The 19,502-nt window shown below is 44.1% G+C and overlaps 1 protein-coding gene across 1 annotated transcript in view; it reads right to left on the reverse strand.

Moving 5' to 3' along the window:
• Nucleotides 1-19,502, reverse strand: part of DOCK2 (dedicator of cytokinesis 2) — a 473,020-nt gene that overhangs the window by 242,580 nt on the left and 210,938 nt on the right. Inside the window, exon 27 of the mRNA XM_055421792.2 lies at nucleotides 16,803-16,898. Within this exon, the coding sequence (XP_055277767.2) occupies nucleotides 16,803-16,898 (96 nt within the window). The remainder of the gene's footprint in view (nucleotides 1-16,802; nucleotides 16,899-19,502) is intronic.

Consider the following 19,502-nt stretch of genomic DNA (forward strand, 5'->3'; position numbering starts at 1 on the left):
AGCCACCAGCGCTAGCTCTAGGTAGTTTCTTTCTTGGCTGAGCAGAGGCCTCAGTACAGCCTTTGCTCGAAAAGGCTCTCATTTTAAGCAGCTCAAGGCAACTTGCTATATGCTAAGAACATATTGCTCTTTTTGAGTTCCGAGAAACATTGGTGTTTTGTGATCATTATGCCCATCAAGCATAGCTTGCAATAAAGAAAATCAAAAGATAAATCCTCACCCAATGCTGTTTGCCTTTGGTGCAAACCATGTTTGACTGGCTTCTTGCTCATAACCTCTTCATCCCAACTTCATCCCCATTTTCATTCTACCAGTTTGCAGCCTGAATTCCTATTGCTCACCTCTACTGCCCCTACTCCTGAGGTTTCCCAAATATGTGATTTCTTCCCTCTCTTCCAGTATCCTCAGCCTGTAAAGAAGAGCCTAGAATCTGGTTTTCTCACTACCAGGCTAAGCCAGGTCCCAAGGTGAGAGTGCCTCTCCACTCCCAGCATCCTGCTGCAAACCCCCTTCACCTCTCAGCTAGCCTCACAAAAGCATCCCGTGTGGCCTTCCCTGGGCACGCCAGTCCCTTTTGTCACATAGCAATGAAAGCAATCATTGCTGAATTTACGTCTGACCCGGGTCATGCTCTGGCTGTCACAATCTGGCTTCCTGATAAACATGGGAAGTAAGATTAGGCCTGTGGCTGTGACTCAGAAGTCCCCACCCGGCTCTCCTGCGGAAGCTCTCATCACAGGCCCTTTCACTCTCTGCTCCAGAGTGACACTGGGTCACCTTTGTTCCTCAGGACCACCACGCTAACACTCCTAAAGGGTCTCTGCACACTTTTCCTTCAGCCTATAATAATTCCCACTGCGCCCCCACCTCACCAAGTTTCCAGCTCTGCTGGGGTTTCCTAGGTAAGGCTTTCCAAGACCACTACCACCACCGCCCCAGATCACACTAAATATCCCTCTTACACACTCACTTGGCACTAGGTACCCTTCCATCAACGTCCTAGGTACAGTTGACCTTGAACATATATTATGTCATTCTTTGATGAATGTATTTCTCTTATATGTCTGATTATCTTCCTAAGGTAAGAATTCTGCTTAGTTTTGCTCACCTTTATATCTCCAGCACAAAGCACAGTGGGATTCAAATATGTATTGCAGGGATAAATTAAAGAATGAATTTGATTTCATGGAGAGACAAGAAGAAATGATTCCCGGGTTTTCCTCTTGTTTATGAACAGGCTCTGGGCCTCCCAAGTGGCCCAGTGGCAAATAATTCACCTGCCAATGCAGGAAATGCAAGAGATACCTGCTTAATCCTTGGGTTAGGAAGATCCCCTGGAGTAAGAACTGGCAACCCACGCAAGTATTCTTACTTGGAAAATTCCATGGACAAAGAAGCCTGGTGGGCTACAGTCCCTGGGTTGCAAAGAGTCAGACGTGACTGACCGCACATGTACAGGCTCTATCTGTGCTCTCAGGAGCATCCAGCCTTCCACTGATGGGGGCCTTCAGGAGCTAATGTGGCCAGGGCTTGTGATTCCACTGTAGTCCACGTGGCATTCATGACCCAGGAACACCAATCCACTACCATCCCCCCTTACCACGTTTATCTTGAATATGGACAGTCCAGTTTAACCTTGTTTCAGAACAAATTGTCATCATAATTAAATCCCAATGCATTTTGCACATTTTACCAAAATATGAAAGAGAAAATTAGTTTTGAAATTAAAGCAGATTGTTAACTATTTTTGCTGTAATATTTCCATTAAAATGCCAGAATTTATTACATGTGACCTAGTCCATTTCAGAAAAAATGTAATTTAAAGGAGGCAAGATCAGTGTAACTAAAGGACCATTAGGGGCAGAGCGTTTTGTCTTGGCTTAAACCACAACTAAAATGAAAAGACAATAAGCATCACACCAAAGGATTATTTGCTGCAGAGAAAATAAAAGCTTTATTATCATGAACGGCTTTCACAAACTCTCAGAATCCATAACTATGGTATATTAAATTTCACTCCACTGAAACCCACATTTTTTTCTCCTGGCAAAACCTCAACATACGGTTCTTAAATCTTCAGCCAAAACACAACCTCACATCTGTGCCTGGGCCTGGTTTCCCAGGTGGCACACGCAGTGCTGTGATACCCTAGTCATGCTGATGGAAGGGCCTTCTTCCTCCCGAGCCACACAGGCTGCGTCATTTTAACTGCTGAAACCATGAAATCGGGGGTGGGGGGGGGTTGTTTCACATAGCTCTTCCCCCACACCCCCAGCACAGCGAGCCCCACTGAGCCTAATCCCACAGGCCGAGCTCTCATATAGGTGATGGATGAGCGAAGTCAATTGTTGTCCTTGTTTTTGTTTGCTTGCTTGTTTCAAGGTAAAAACAATATGCTTTCTGTAATTAGGGATCAAAGAGAGCAAGATCAAAGCTATGCAAAGCATCAGCACTTGCAAACTCAGTTTGCTGACCTGACTGGGTTTCTTGGAACTGATCCTTCCTTCTTCGCCACTACTACACAATCATCAGCTCCAAGGAAACTTCTCATTTGAGCCTCAGTCCATAATCACTTTTTTCCAATAAACAGTTATAGATTCCCTTCTCTGTGCCAGGCAAGAAAACTACAGATGCAGCCCTGGCCTCAGAGAGCTTCTCATGGTCCAGTCCAGTGAGGGGTGGGGAGGGGATTTGAACAATAAGCCCATGTCTTTTTCTGATTTACTACCTGAGGAACGTCATGCCCCCTCCTCCTTTTGACCTTCTGAATGCTGTCCTTTTTATTCTTTTGTGATGATTATCTGTCTTGAATTACAGCTATTTCTAGTTTTTGCTGCTTACCCCCACTCTATTTAACATCATGACAGTAAGAATTGTTTTTCTTAAGTCCAAGACATCTTTGTTTAATTGAACTTCCCTGGTGGTCCAGTGGCTAAGACTTCACCTTCTGATGCAGAGGGTGTGGGTTTAGCTCCAGGTCTTAGCTCCTGGTCAGGAAACTAAGATTCTACATGCCTTGTGGACAAAAAATAACAAAGCATAAAACAGAAATGATATTGTAACAAATTTGATAAACAATTTAAGAATGGCCCACATCAAAAAAAATTTTTTTTAAAGAAAAAGAAACTAAAGACTTCAACATTATTGAACCCTTGTCTGTTCCATATGAGCCAACACACTGGTCTTCAAAGTCTACTTTCCTTACAGTTTCTAGCTCCTTTGGATCTAGTCTCCTCCCAGCTGCCTGGGACTCTCTCTAAGACATGTATCCAGCCATACCATTCCCAGCTTTTCTATCTGCACCCCACCACCATCCGGAGCACAAAACTCCTCTCACAGCAACAAGGTTCCCCCTGGTCTGACTCCAACCTAGTATGTACAGCCAAACTTCCTCCCACTCCACTTTACTCATCTCCTTGCGTGCATTCGTGTGTGCTAAGTCGCTTCAGTTGTGTCCAACTCTTTCAGACGCTATGGACTACAGCTCGTCAGGCTCCTCTGTTCATGGGGATTCTCCAGGCAAGAACACTGGAGTGGATTGCCATGCCCTCCTCCATGGGATCTTCCTGACCCGGGAATCGAACCTGCGCCTCTTATGTCTCCTGCATTTGCAGGTGGGTTCTTTACCACTAGCCCCACCGGGGAAGCCCACTCACCTCCTTGATACCTTCTAAAGAACATCAGAGGATATGACATATCAGTGGCTTAGCACATGCCGTTCCCTCTACCTGGGACACTGTTCCATTACCTATTTACCATGGGAAGTAACTTCCATTTGGGAGAATGAATGAACAGTAGCCATACCACTACTAATCATGGTAATAAATGCTCTGGTTTCTTGAAGTTACAAGGCACTATTATAAAATGTTTGCTTTCATTATCTTATGTATTCTTCAAAAAATTACCATAAGGTAGGTAAATGATTACTCCTGTTTTCCAGAAGAATAATCAAGGCTTGGAGTGAATAAGGTGAATAAGTAATTTGTTCAGGTCCAGAACTATGTGATGGTGAAGGCTGGAGTTCTTTCAAGGTCTGTCAAACTTGAGAGCTTGGGTTCTTAACTTCTGTGCCAGGCAGCAAGTTGCTATTTAAATGTCAACTCCTCTCTGCCACTTTTTCTGACCATTCCCGCCCCTGCCGTGGGGTTAGTCACTCTGTCCTCTGAGTACTTGCAGCGCTTTGTACAGACTGCTGCTTATATTATCTGGACATTTCTTTTGTTAATCCCTCACACTCATCTCACCAGGGGGCAAAGTCCCAGGAGACAGGAATTGTCATCTGCATCCCTGAGACCCTCCAAGGGTTTATCACATTGCCTGAAAAGCTGTAAATGTTCCACATGTTTGTTGAATGAATTTAGAGAAAAAAATGGAAACATTAAGAAGAGAAACAGTCCAGGCAGAAAAGACAGACCAGAACAAGACCAGGAGTCCTGACTTCAGCCCCTGATTTCCTGCACAATTTTGAACAAGTTCCTTCACCTCCAGCCCCCCACCTCTGTCTTCAAAATAAAACCATCTGCCTTTCTGGCTTCACAGGCTGGTTAGAAGAAAAGTGAAATTATATACATGAAAATGCTTCAGTAAGTTTGACTACCTCATTAATTCCTATTTTTAAAGAAATAGTGTTTGAGGCTGTTTTTTTCCCCTGATTATAAAAGGAAAGCAAAATCATTTTAGAAAAAGCAAAACTGCAAAAATATACAAATCATGTGTCCTTTAAGCAGGAGATACCAATGTTATTTTAGCTTCAGAACAAGGTCCCCGGGTCTGACCTCTAGGGGGTCCAGAGGCTCTGGTGAGGGGTCACATTCCTTCCCTGCTTTAACATTCATGGCCCATGATGACTTTCTTACTGTTGTTTTTTATATTTCTATAATCCTCTCAATAAATCTAAATTTTAGAATTTCCTTATGTTAAACAATTATCACGAATACGTAATGGCTACATAAATCCATCACCGTGTGAATGCAGCATGAGTCTAGGAAAATGGAACTGATTTCCCTGAAGTCACAGAGAAGACCAGTGCCCTGGTCGGGACAACATGGACGGGGACCTGCAGCGAAGCCTGCTTCACCGGCTGTTGTTCAACAGCGCTTCTCCGTGAGCAGCTCCAGTCCCTCACAACACTCCCAGGCGGGGTGCCTCCATGAAGAGATTTTTCCTCCCTGTCTGGGATTCAAGACTTTGTGGCAGACATCTGGCCGCTGGTTTCATCTCAAGGTTGAGGGGTAGCTATGTTCCCAGCCCAGCTGTGGCAAATATTTTAAGTCAGGGCCATAAAAATCACTTGTAATCTGACTCCTAACACTTGTGTCAAAGTAGGGAGAATGCTATAGCACAGAAAGGGGTGGGTGTGCGCTCAGATGCTCAGTCGTGTCTGACTCTTCGCAACCCAATGGACCGTAGCCCGCCAGGCTCCTCTGCCCTTGGGATTCTTCAGGCAAGAACCCTGGAGTGGGTTGCGATGCCCTCCTCCAGCAAATCTTCCCAACCAGGGGTCCAACCTGCGTCTTTTATGTCTCTTGCATTGGCAGGTGGGCTCTTCACCACCAGTGCTTGGGCGCAGAAGGGGGAAACAATGGCTCTTATTCACTGAAGGTCTGCTGAGTTCCATTCTGTGCTGCGAGCCTTAACACTTACATCCCAGTCCTCACCAGGGGACTGACAGATGGCATTAGCCCCATTTTACCAGGGCTTCCCTGGTAACTCAGACAGTAAAGAATCTGCCTGCAATGCTGGAGACGTAGGTTCAGCCTTCAGGTTGGGAAGATCCCCTGGAGAAGAGAATGACAATTGATTCCAGTATCCTGGCCTGGAGGAGTCCATGGACAGAGGAACCTGGTGGGCTACAGTCCATGGGGTTGCAAGAGTCAGACACGACTGAGCAACGAACACAGTAACACACAGCCTCATTTAATAGACAAGGAAACTGAGGAAGCTGAACTGTCACGAGAAGACTTCTTAGCTGTGAGACAAGATCGCCTCACTCGCTGAGAAAAAGAGGACCAGCTCCCAGCCAGCAAAATCCTTCCAAACCCCATACCACGTGCCCCAAGCCCTATAGTCCTTAGAAAGCAACATTGGGTGTAGGGGTGCTCGTCAGGGCCAAAACAGAAGACCTTCCGCAGTCTGCAAGGTTCGCCAAGGATGAGGTAAGACCAGCCTTGCTTCTAGTTCCAGGAAATAGGACAGGAGATATGGTAGAGTCTACCCTTTAAGAACGCACTTAAAAGTACTTATTCAAAATCAGATGGGGCCAGCTCCACTGACAGAAGCCAAAAGACACTGAGATATTTGCAGGCAATTTCATTAGGATAATGATACACTGGTCCTGCATTTCCTAGTACTCCCTGTACTGTTCCCAAACCTGGTCTCTGCTTCCCTCTCTCTGGATGCTGCCAATAGCAGCCCCTGGAGTGGCCAGGGGAGGCCACAGCTTTTCCAGGGTCTGAGCTCACCTGCCCTGCAGAACCACAAGGCTCGAGTTACTGAGCCACATGTGAAACTGTCAAGGTGGCAGCGTGTCTATTATCTAGGGGTGCTCTTACCTCCTGGCAGAGATCTGTTCAATTGGGTGGACCAGAGAGAATGCAGTGGCTATTTTTAAAAATTTAGGAACTTTTGGTGCTTCTCTGGTAGTCCAGTGATTAAGAATCCACTTGCCAATGCAGAGGACACGGGTTCGGTCCCTGCTCTGGGAAGATCCCACATGCAACTAAGCCTGTGCTTCGCAACAAGAGAGCAGCCACAGTGAGAGCCCCAGGCACTGCAATTAGAGAAAGCCTCAGTGACAAAGAGCCTGCGCAGACAAAAATAAAAGTAAATAAACTTTAGGAAAAACATCAGGAACTTCACAATTCCCATCATGTGACTTATCATGCAACAAAAGGAAGCTTTGGAAATGAGGCTGGATTTTTATGCTCCGGCTCTCAAATTTTAATTTGTCTAAAAGAATGCTACTACACAGGCCAATAAAGTGTTTGGAATTTTATATATGTATTCAAAACAGATCCTTAAGAGAAAGTCTGGCATGAAAATAATTTTTCTCTTCTTATTTTTGAAGTCACGATTGTTTTTAAAGCTAACCATTCATTTGGCTTCCAGTTAGTTTTGTCCTTTCCATTCATTCACGCTCGTGGCTCAGATGAGCACCTCTCCTTGCCATGCTCTGGGCCAGTGGGCAGGAACCTCCAAGATAAGAGGACAAAGTCCTTTTCCTCAAGTATCTTAGTCCACTGTGAAACCTAGATAGGCAAAGAGAAAATTTCACATGACAGGGTAATGCTGTAACTGAAAAATGCAGAGAGGACAATGAGGTCACTCAAGAAAGATGATCATGGGGAACGAAAGAAAGTTTAAGACCAGGAGACGGACGTAAGGCAAGAAATGCTACTCCTCCTTATAATCCCTTGTCTTCACCTGGTCAAATTTTTCATGTCATTGAAGAACTAGACCCAACTTTATGATATCTACCTGGGTAACTGATGTCTGCCCATATACACTATGGGTTCCTAGATAGTTAAGACCCTGATTCACCTTTTGCATATATATTTTAGGCCAAGTACTCCTTGATATGAAATTACCAAAATCCTGATTAAAGCAAAGCTTCCCCACCCACTGGATACAAACCCCATCCACATTACCCTACCAAGCAGCAACCAAGCCACCCCCTGCTCATGGTGCCATCTTTTGGTTACCAAATGGAAATTCAGGTCTGTTTATTCTTTTTTTTTCCTTTCCTAACCAGATCTCCCTCTAATACACACACACACATAAACATTTCCTTTCCATTTGGTCCAGTTATTCAATAACAATTATTTTTCCTCCCTATGTTCCTAGTTTAATCAAGTCACAAAAGTAATAGTAGTAACACTTGTATAAGGGTTATGTAAGTAACACATGTTAAGGAAAAAAAAATGATGCATGGTATTTAAATAAAACAGCAGGAATCTTTCATTCCTTCCGCAGGTATTCATTGAGATCATCCTGTATGCCAGGAAACAGTGTGTCCTAGAGATGCCAAGTGAGGAAGACAGGCATCGTCCTGCAGTTGCTAGGAGAGATGCTCTCATGACAGTATGATGAATACACGAGGGTGAAGAGAGTGGGGGGATCTCAACCTGGTTGAGTGGAATGTGGGTCAAGACCTGAAGGAGGAAGAGGAGCTGGCATGGTGGAAGACCTTGTCTTGAGATGAAAATTAGGAGGGATTGTTCTGGACCAGGGGTCCTCAACTTGCAGGATCTAATGCCTAACAATCTGAGGTGAAGCTGATGTAATAATAGTAGAAATAAAGTGCATAATAAATGTAATGTGCTTGTTGAAACCATACCTCCCCCTCATCCATGGAAAAACTCTTTTCTAGGAACCTGGTCCATGGTGCCGAAAAGTTTGGAGACTGCTGCTCTAGACAAAGGGAGTGGCCTGTAGGAGAATGCAGAAGGGGAAAGGAGCATTCTAGGAGCAACAGAGCAGTTCCCTTGAGCTGGCACAAGTGTGGGAGTTAAGGGGCATCCGGGAAAGGCATAGCCTATACTGGGTGCCCGAGAGCCATGCTGAGCAGCTGGGCCTTCCTCCTGGGAAACTGTGGGGCCAATGATGCTTTATCTCCAAGAAAAGTCTACTTCAGACCAAGCTGGCCACAGTGAAGAATTGGAACAGAGCGGGAAGAAGGGAGTGTGTCTTATCAGAAGCTGCAGCGATGGCAGCGGTGAGAGACGGCCACGGCGGGACCCCGGCTGGCGGCATCAGTGGCAGAGGGGGGCGCTTCTGTCTGAGAGGCCTTTAGACTAGAACGAGCAGAACGTGGAGAAGAGCTGCGTGTGAAAGCAGGAGACTCTCTGTCCTTCCAAAGCCCTTTAGAATCTCCTCGTCTCCATTCTGCGTTGTCTCCTGTAAGACCTGCTATTTCATAAGCACCAACATTCAAATAAACAGAAAATTTTTCTGATTTCACGGGTTTTTACGGTTCAGTCACCAGAATTGAACAGCTTGATCCTAAAGATATCATTGCCATCATAAAACCACCAATATTTTATGGCATCTTATAGGTTTCTAAAAGTTACCACACAGGTCACCCCATTAGGTTCCAAGGTCTAGGCAGAAAAGCAGCTGGGTTTAAGGTGCTCATTATGACCTTGAGAATATTTGATGCGTAAAGAGCAATTTAAGGTATTAAGAGTGTAGGAGTATTTAAGTATATTCTATTTAACTATATTTAAGAAATTTAAGTAATATCTAAGTATATTCTCTTTAAAATCAGGGACTCTAGCAATGGCACCCCTTGGGTTCAAATTCTAGCTCTTTCAACAAATAAACTGTGTGGTTACAGGCAAGCTACATAACCTTTCTATGCTTGTTATTTCATTTGTAAAATATGAGTACCTGATGCGGATTAAGTGAGGTGAAACACACATGGTGACTTAACTTTCTGCCTGGAACACCGATGCTTTCTCAATAAATGAGAGCTTTAGTATACACATTGGAGAAGGTGATGGCAGCCCACTCCAGTGTTCTTGCCTGGAAAATCCCATGGGTGGAGGAGCCTGGTGGGCTGCTGTCTATGGGGTCGCACAGAGTTGGACACGACTGACGCGACTTAGCAGCAGTATACATATCATTTTTTAATGAAGTGTTAAGTTACCAAATGAAGGTCGAGTCAACTGACCACTTCCGGTCGAGACCCCCACCTCCCCAGGTCCTGGACGGCCCTCAAACGTGCTTTCCACGGGATGGACTTGAGTGTGGGAGGGGCTGGCACTGTCGCCATGCCCCTGCACAGGCCGCCTGAGTCGCTGGGCTCACAGGTGGCAGAGTAATCAAGCAGGTGGGCCATTTGTCGTTTGGAAAGCAAAGTCAGAGCTTTGAAACCCTGGCTCTCTGATGACTCAGGTGCTTTTTAAGGGATGTTTTCCACATTTTTCTTTCCTTTTTGAATAAACTGCTCTGAAATTCTGGAGCTAGCCTCTTCTCAACTGCATTTACCTGTATTTAATCATTCAGTAGACTCCTCTGCAAAAACTGGGGTAATTAGGCCCAAAATGTATCACCAAGAGGCTTATTTTAACTACCTAAAATAAATCTAGATCCTAATTTCAACAAAATTACCAGATCATTTCCCTTCCAAGAACTTCTGGTGGTGCTCAGGATTCCTGATTCTCCCTGTGGGATTGTCCATCCTCTGCAGTGGGAGGCCAGAGGCTGGGCACAGCCTTTTCTAGAGCAGTCAGCAGCAGGACTCATCAGCCAGAGAGGGGTTCCCTGATCCCCCTCACCTGTACAGGTGAACTTGGACATTTTCCCCCACACTTCGAGACCTGGGGGACAACACAAGGTACACACGGTCTGATGTCAGAGGTCCCTGGGTTCACATCCCATCCTGCTACTAGCCATGTGACTTTTAACTATGATGCTTCCATCTTTGGAAGCTCAGTCAGTCTATTCTCTTGACCAATGGGAGAGGATGAAACTTAACCTGCGAGCCTCAAAAAGGAACTCACATCGCACAATAGGGATTTTCAGTCAAACTTATATTTTAGCAATCTCTGAAGATTACAATCAGTGCAATAATAAACCACCTTGCTGCAGTTTAATTGGTAGCAAGATCTCTTTCTAATGAGATCATAAAATCATGGGGCATCTTACACTGGATAAGATATGGCTGTAACATAGAAACCATTCCCTGGTAAAAATGCACGCTCTTAAGATTACTGGCTTTTTCCATCGCGTGTCTGCTCTTACACGACAACCTTCTTAAAGAGCTAAGAATACGTGAAAGGGAATATTAGTTATAAAGGAGCTTTTGGATTGGGCCTTAAAATACCAATTACTTCAGTCAATACATAATATTTGCAAGAATCCCGTATACATTGCTGTTTTCTAATCTTATGCTTGTAACAGACATCACTAATCAATTCAGCACTTCTTCCCACTGAGCCAAGATGCAGCCTGAGTAAACAGGCAGCCATTGCCAACCCACCAGAGCTGGCACATAAAGTGAAATCTATTTTCTGTCCCTGACTCAGGGCCTCAGAAGGCAGGCAAAGAGAGAAAGAGGATGGGCATTGGCCAAATTAGGAAACTTAGATGTGTGACAAAGACCTCAAAAAGTAATACAGTCCATTGTGCAAGCTCTACAGTGTGGAAACTTTCTCCTGCTCTCCCTTACCCAAAAGTCCTTTCGACCAAACCATGCTGCCTTTCTCAGCATCAAAGTCAAAATCTTTGGTCATTTAAGTAAGTAAACATTTATCTGACAGATTAGACTCTGGCAAAGAGAGGAAGAGAGAGAAGCAGCCATGTAAAAGTTTGTTTTTCTTTTTGTAAAAATTTCCTTTTGCTCATTTGTTACCATCAACATTTCATTGTTCAGGCAGATGGTCTACAGAGAAAAATCAGGAATGGCTATTTCCAGCAAATGATAATTACAATGTGCTGCACATGAGAATCAATCCATCCTAGCTAGGGTTTCTGTAATTTTAATAGCTGACACCTTTTATTGCAAAATTTCTACTCTTACAAATTAGAAAAAAAGTCATTAATCCCACACATAGTGACACAAGGGCAACTCAGCCCACACCCAGTCGAGGCCTCTTGGGATTTCAGAGCTAGATGCTTCTGGTTTTTATTGTAAATATTGATTAATATTCCCAAGTAATGGAAACTAGCCAATAAAAATCATATCTGGAAAATTTAAAGTTATGGTTGGAATGGCAATCTCGTCTCCTTGTCAAATTTCAATTTGAATTTAAATTGGGGCCTTCAGTGCTAATACAGAGACCCCTGACCTCTGAGTAATTACTTTCCAACATAATTTTCTTTAATTTGGATGAGATAGTTCTAAGAATTACTGCAAAGGCCCATTTTATGAAAATGAAGCTAAATCTTAGGAAAGACCTGTTTATTTCTTCCTTCTAGTTCAGGCCCCTGAAGAGGGATATAGCAATCCACTCCAGTATTCTTGCCTGGGAAATTCCATAGACAGATGAGCCTGGTGGGCTATAATCCATGGGGCTGCAAAAGAGTCAGACAGGACTTAGCATCTAAACAACAACAACAAGTTTAGGCACATCCCTGTTTCTAGTGAGGTGTGCTTGCTACACACCTATAGGACACCCTACTCAGCACTCTCATCACTGTAATTGCAGCAGCAAACCCAAGAGTCATTGAGACTAATAACACAGCTTGCAACTTGGAACTTCTGCAAGGCTCCTGGCATCAGGCCGGAGTGAAGTGAAGTGAAAGTCTTTCAGTTGTGTCCGACTCTTTGCATGGACTCTTTGTCCATGCAATTCTCCAGGCCAGAATACTAGAGTGGGTAGCCTTTCCATTCTCCAGGGCATCTTCCCACCCCAGGGATCAAACCTGGACTGCAGGCAGATTCTTTTACCAGCTGAGCCACCAGGGAAGCCCAGCATTAGGCCTGAGCAAGGCAGGGAAAGTCTGAACAGGCAATTCTTTACATTCTACCCACACTTTCTGAAATGTGGTTCCTGGTATTCAGAAAAAGTGTTCCCTGAAAAAGGAAAGGCAATCTAAGTTGAGAGAAAAGCATATACAAAACTATGAAGGTATGGTATAGCACCACACCCTCAGGGAGTATTTCACTCATTCCTTTGCTCAACAAACATTTACCGAGCCCCCACAGTAAACCAGGTGCCCTGCGATGTGAGAAGGATACAAAGGGTGTGTTAAACGTGCTCCCTGTCCTCTCGGCGGTCCGCGGAACGCAGGAGTCACGAGCACAGAAGTCAGAAAGCCCCCTCGTAACTGGCTGAGTGTGTCACCAGCGGTGCCACACTCAGGGTGGGCAGGCACTGAGGTCAGAGGGTGGGCAGGCACTGAGGTCAGAGGCGCTGAAAACAGCAGGACTTGGGGAGTGGTGGGAAGTGGCAGCGGCGAGAGGGAGGAGTCAAGGGCAGTGCCTCAGTTCTAGGAGGCCAGTTCCTAAGCTGAGGCGGGGAAAGATGGGAGTGTGGGGGAGACTCCAGGGGGTTAGTGATGAGTGGGTTTGGGACACCGTGAGTGTGAGGTACTTGAAAGGCATCCCGTTGGAGGTCATGGCTTTCCTGCAGGCCCACACTCATTTCTGAGCCTTTGTGCTGAGTATATAGGAGGCGCTCAGAAAATATGGAGTGAATAAACAAATGAATCTGTGTAGAAGAAACACATGTGCAAGTGCTTCTCAGGTATGACTCCATTTAACCGTCACAGAGCTGCATGAAAAAGGCCTGTTATTACCCAGGCCCAAGTCTCAAGTCTTATGGTACAAGAGAAGAACTAGAGATGTCAACTTCGCAGATGAAAATGACTTAGAAACAAAACGAAACATGCAGAGCAAAGGAAAGGATGCTCCGTACCAATAGTCATCAGATAAATACAAATGAAAACTGCAACGAGGGGCCACTAGAATTGGTATGAATCCACTAGAATGGTTAAAACCCAAAGGATTGACAATATCAAATGTTGGTGAGGATGTAGGCAAACATAGAATACCCATACACTGCTGATGAGAAAGTAAAATGGCAAAAACATTAGGGAAAAGAACTTGGCAGTTTTTTATAAAGTTAGACATACACTTCCCGTAGGCCCCAGCAATTCCACTCCTACATTTCTACCCGAGAGAATTTAGAGTTTGTTCACACAAAATTTACATGCAAAATGTTCACAGCAACATTATTCACAATAGTCAAAAATCATAAACAATTCAATATCTATCAACTGAAAAAGAATAAACAAAATGCAATATATTTATACATCATAATATTTTTCAGCAATTAAAAGGAATTTCATACTGAAAAACCCTAAAATATGGACGAACTTCAAAAAAACTATTCACAAAAAGAAGCCAGATACAAAGGGCCTCCAACTGTATGATTTCAGTTATATGAAATTCCCAGAAAAGGCAAATCTATAGAGACAGAAAATAGATTAGTGGTTGCTGACCTAGCTAGGGTAGGAGTAAAGCGGTAGGGGTGGGCTGGAGAGTCACAAACAGAACTTGTGGGGGTGAAAACAGTATTTTAAACTGAATTATGGTTATGGTTGCACAACGGTATGCATTATAAAAGCTCATCAAACTGAATACTTATAATGGTTAAATTTAAAGGTATGTAAATTATATCTTAATGAAGCTGTTAAAAAAAGAAAGATGAGAGAGCTGTGTGATTTAGAAGAATAGGGAGATCTCACCCAGGTTGATGAGGTTCGGGCAGCTTTACAGGGGAGTCTGTTTGTGCTGGACCTAGAAGACCAGGTAGGATTTCAACAGATGAAGAGAGCACACAAAGAGATTCCAAACAAAGAGAGCAGCATGAACATGAACAAGGGCCAGGCATGTTTGGGCAACACCAGTTCAGTTCAGTTCAGTCGTGTCTGACTCTTCGTGACCCCGAGGACTGCAGCACGCCAGGCTACAGCTGGGGCAATATACCGATATCCATTTTGGCTAGATACTGTGGATGGATAAAAGTAGATGAAAAGGCTGAAAATTTCGGTTATGGCCAGATCACAGAAGCTGAGAATGGCCAGACTAGTGCATTTATACCTTAATTTGGTGGATAGTAGGGAGCCACTGAACATTCTAGAGTAGGGGAATGTCCTGGCAAACATTAACAGACCAGCAGTGAGCAGTGTGCATCAGAAGGCAAGCAAACAGGACACGGCACCAAATAAAAGTCCAGCATGAAACAGGGTCAGACTCGGCTCGCCTGACTATGTTGCTAATGTGAAGGGACAGAGAGACTCACTGTACCAAAGAGAAAGCAAAATAATAACAGACACCAATTACTTGGTGCTTTCTATGATCCAGGCACTGTTTTAAAGACTCACTGCTCTAAAAATGAGACAGAGAGTTAAGAGCCTGCTATATATGGAATGGGCCAAATGGATTGATGATCATCTTTAGGTCTGGCTCCAAAGAGAAGGAATAAAGATTAGGGAGGTCATAAAATGCTTATCTAAGGTGCATTACGGGAACCACAGATGTGGAAACTTGTAACTGAATAAAAAATAATGGTGATGCTTTAAAGGTGGAAGGATGGACAAATGACAGAGAGTGATTCACACGGCTCTCTGCGTCAGAAGGCAGGAGTACCTGGGCACTGCTGGTGCCCTCCATGGATGTCACTACTCCCTTAAATGTACATACCGTGCAGTAAGGAACCAAGCACCCACATAAGTATACAGGCCTGAATGGGGGGAAAGAAGACTGTTACACTAGCTGCTTCTAGGTAGGGATCAAATACTTGCCCAGCCACTGTTAGAATAAACCCTCAGCACCATATGTTCTGTATCCACAAAGCAGGACTGTAGTTATTGATAGTCAACATCCCCAAACCTGGCTGATACCATACTATTTTAAAGTAGAGATCTCAAACTGGCTTTCTGAAAGCCGAATCCAGATGTTTGGGGATCATAAAATGTTTATAAATATTTTTAAGCAGCTGCCAACACTTAAACATCAGGAAATTTCACATAAAGTATGGGAATTTTCAGCTTCTCTCGAGAAGTTGGGAGTTCTGGCAGGTGTATAGCTGAACCCACATAGTTTCAATCAGTCAAAGCTGAGTAGTACTTGTCTCCATTAAACTTTAGAGTTCCTGCCCAGTACATTTCATTTTTTCCTTCACTCAATCATTCACTCAACAAGTATTTATCAAGTACCTACTATATTCCAGGCACTGCTGTAGGGTCTGGAGATACAAATGAACAAAACAGACAAATACCTTTTCATTCTTCAGCTCATATTATAACAAGGAGAGCCAGCCAATAAGCAAAGAAATAAAACACACACACACACACATAGTTATATACAGATATATATCATTTATATAGTGATAAGTACTAAAAAAGTCCCTTGGACTGCAAGGAGATCAAACCAATCAATCCTAAAGGAAACCAGGCCTGAATATTCAATAGAAGGACTGATGCTGAAGATGAAACTCCAATACTTTGGCCACCTGATGTGAAGAACTGACTCATTGGAAAAGACCCTGATTCTGGGGAAGATCGAAGGCAGGAGGAGAAGAGGGAGACAGAGGATGAGATGGTTGGAGGAAATCACCGACTCGATGCACGTGAGTTTGAGCAAGCTCTGGGAGTTGGTGACGGACAGGGAAGTCTGGTGTGCTGCGGTCCATGGGGTCACAAAGAGTCGGACACGACTGAGCAGCTGAACTGAACTGAGAAACATGAAGGAGTAAGGTGTAGAGACGGAAAGTGGATGGACAAGTGCTGGATGCTGTGGACAGAGCAGTCAGCCAGGGAAGCCTCTCTGATAAGGTGGCACCTAAGCCAAGAGTTGATTAACATCAGGGCATCAACAAGGAAGAGATAGGCCAAGCAGAGGGAATCGCAAATGGAATAATGTTTTATGTGTGGGAGAAACACGTAAAAGAACCAGCAAGGGGGAGAGGGCATTTCAAGTTCTAGCAACGGTTTGGATTTTATTCTGAGTGAGATGGAAGACCGCCGGTGAGACCGAGCAAAGGAGGGACACAGTTGGACATGCCTTACTTACATGACCTTCTCTCTGCCGACAGAACTTTGCACCATTTACAGACGAGAGGCTCCACTCACCTGCTACGTTCATCCTGATGACAAGCCCTAAGTCTGATTTCATCTGAGCAACTCGAGCTAGCTCTCATGTTCCCCCAGCCCACATGGGAAAAAACTGCCCTTTATAATCCAAAACAGAGCAACAATCATTGCTGGGCGTTTGACATGACCGACGTTCCAGAAAATTCATTCCTTGACTCCAAACAGTTGGGATGTTTGACAAGAGGAAAAGATCTACTCACAATCAGAACATGATCCCGCCCCATCGTGATGACTGTCCGGTTCACCGTGCGAAGCAGCTGGACCATGATTTCTTGGATGTGGTGGTAGGTGAAGGCCTGTAACAGAGAGACATCTGCGTGACATCCAGGACACTGTATTAATGTCTGCACACCTCTTCCAAAGGACACACAACAGTGGGAAAGCATGGTGATCACCAAGTCCACCCCCACCACTACCATCAGCAGCAGTACCATCATCACCATCCAATTTCCTTCTCATCACCACCTGCTTGCAGCACCAGGAACTTCACTAACCACCTTAAACATAAGTCAGTAATTAAGAACTTAAACTCTGCAATCAGAAACTTATGGTTCAGAATACTAACTCTGTCAAGAATTATTATATTACATTGGGTGAGTTACCCAACTTCCCTGAACCTTGGTTTCTTCATCCATGCAACAGGATCTAACCTGGAATTAGAGGGAATTTAATGCAGGAAACTGACTATACAGGTGATGAAAACTCTGAGACACCAGAGAAGGTAGCTCAGGGGTCAGCAGCAGCAGGCAACTGCTGTTACCTCCAGGCTGGAGTCTAGGCTGGAGAGACAAAGGAAAGAAGGCAGTGTTTCTGTAGCTGGGACTGCGGTTAGGTAATGAAAACCATAACTATGGGAGAGGTTGTGCAGTTGAAAATGCTTTATCCACTTTGGAGGAAAGAAGCCGACAATGAGCCAGGTTGTAACATTCACAGGGTTCTGCCACTTTAAATACAAGTCCCTGAACCTTGGGGAGGACTTGTTGATGGTTTTTGAGCATATGTTACGGTAGGGAAGTGTTTTATATATGTTTGCCTATGTCCTCAGATCCCTTTACCAGCATAGGCTTAAGGCACAGAGTTTCATTCACATATACTTGGGAGAGTAGTCGTGGCCAAGTGGAAAGGCTATGGGATTGTAAACTCAGTAGCTCTGGACCTGAGTTCCAACTTTGCCCTCACCTGCTGTGTGACCTCACTTATCATCTTAACCTTTCTGAGCTTCAGGTTCCTTATTTATAAAGCGTGAAAGGTTTTCTGACCAATCTTTCAAGGTTGATATGAACATAAAAGTGAAAAATGCCAATTCTGGAAAAATTCACTTGACTAATTCCACTGCAGGAAAAACTGGAGGTCTGAGATAAATCCTGGACATCAGTGATTTCTGAATTGCATTTGGGTTATTCTGATGGCTGAGAACCACGCCACAACACAGTGAAATGCTAGAAATGAAGGCTTGGATTTGGGAACATCCTGTGACTCCAGGACCGAACAATAGCCTGACATAAAGAAAGTGATACAGAAATGGTGGCTGAAAAAGCAGATGACCACTCACTCATTCATAAAGCACCTTATATATCTTTGCTGCATTCAGCGTAACTGTGGTTTATCTCTTAATGTAACAAATGAACGGAAAATAGGTTCACAGTTGCAAAAGAGAGAATAAGAAAACAAGACATGCTTATTAAAAAATGTCCTTCCCGCCCAGTGTGCCTTCAGTGACTCTTGGCACCCAAAGGTGAATAACCCAGAGCTTGCTTTCTCTCTCTGCCCTACACTCACTTCTATACACTGGCTAATCCCCGATTCCCCAGCCCCGTGGAGCTCACTTCAAGAACCTCTGCCACCAGAGCTGCCATCAGAGCATGTATTTTACGGAAACAATTCTCAGACTCCATTAAGTTCAGCCAGACCTCAGTCTCTTGCTAGGCTTGAGCTCCCCCATTATCCTGCCTTTCCCCACATCTGACGTTTTCCTGACATCTGATGCTCAGGAGTGGGCAAGAGAACATCTCCCTTACTTCTTGGCTACAGGCGAATGTCTCTCCTGATTTCCTTCCCCTTTGTTTCTTCAAGCCTTTTTACTGGTTCTCGCACCATGTGAGCATGATGCTTATAGCTTACTAAATCCTGGCACACTGCCTAACACTTTAGCTCCTCCGACAACGAGATGGATGACATTATGATCTCCATTGTTCAGATAAGTAATTTGTCCAGAGACACCCAGCTAGAAAGTCAAGGAAAAAGGATTCAAACCCAGAAGTTTGGCTGCAGAAACTTCCCCTCATGCAATCTCACCCAGACTTGCTGGAACGTGGACACAGATCTCTGGTTGTTACTTTGAAACCTCGTCAGCCTCGTCCATACATCAAAATGGACAGACTCTGCCTTCAACTGAGCCAGTTTCCAACTGCCCTCGGTGACGTCTAATCTTTTCTCTCCCTTTAAAGAAATCTTCAGTGCTTTTTTTCATTACCCCTTATCTTCCCTGTATTCCTTTGCCATTTCAACAACTTAAGCCCATTGCAAATTTATATGATAGTTTCCATTTGATATTATTTTTTTCTAGGATTACATCTCTTCCTTTACCAATGCAGATAATAAAACCCTTTTCTCTTGTCCTCCTGCCCCCTGCTTCTTTTAAATAGCCATTTTTCTTAGTCCAAAGAGCATCAATTAGACTGCTCAGGAAGTTTGGTATTTAAAAGTGGAAAACTGTCAAATTCAATTCATTTCACTCTGAAAGCTCCCTAAAGGGGAAGCTGTGTAGCAGTGTTTTGGGATCGACAGATTTGGATGTGAACCTCAGTTCTGCTTATTTGAGCCAGGAGACCTTGGGTGAATTACCTTTCCTCTCTGCATTTCAGTTTTTTTAGTTAAAAGATGTGACAAACAATAGAAAC

This window comes from Moschus berezovskii, chromosome 18 (assembly GCF_049115385.1).
Source record: "Moschus berezovskii isolate FMDL1 chromosome 18, NW_MosBer_1.0, whole genome shotgun sequence".
NCBI lineage: Eukaryota > Metazoa > Chordata > Mammalia > Artiodactyla > Moschidae > Moschus > Moschus berezovskii.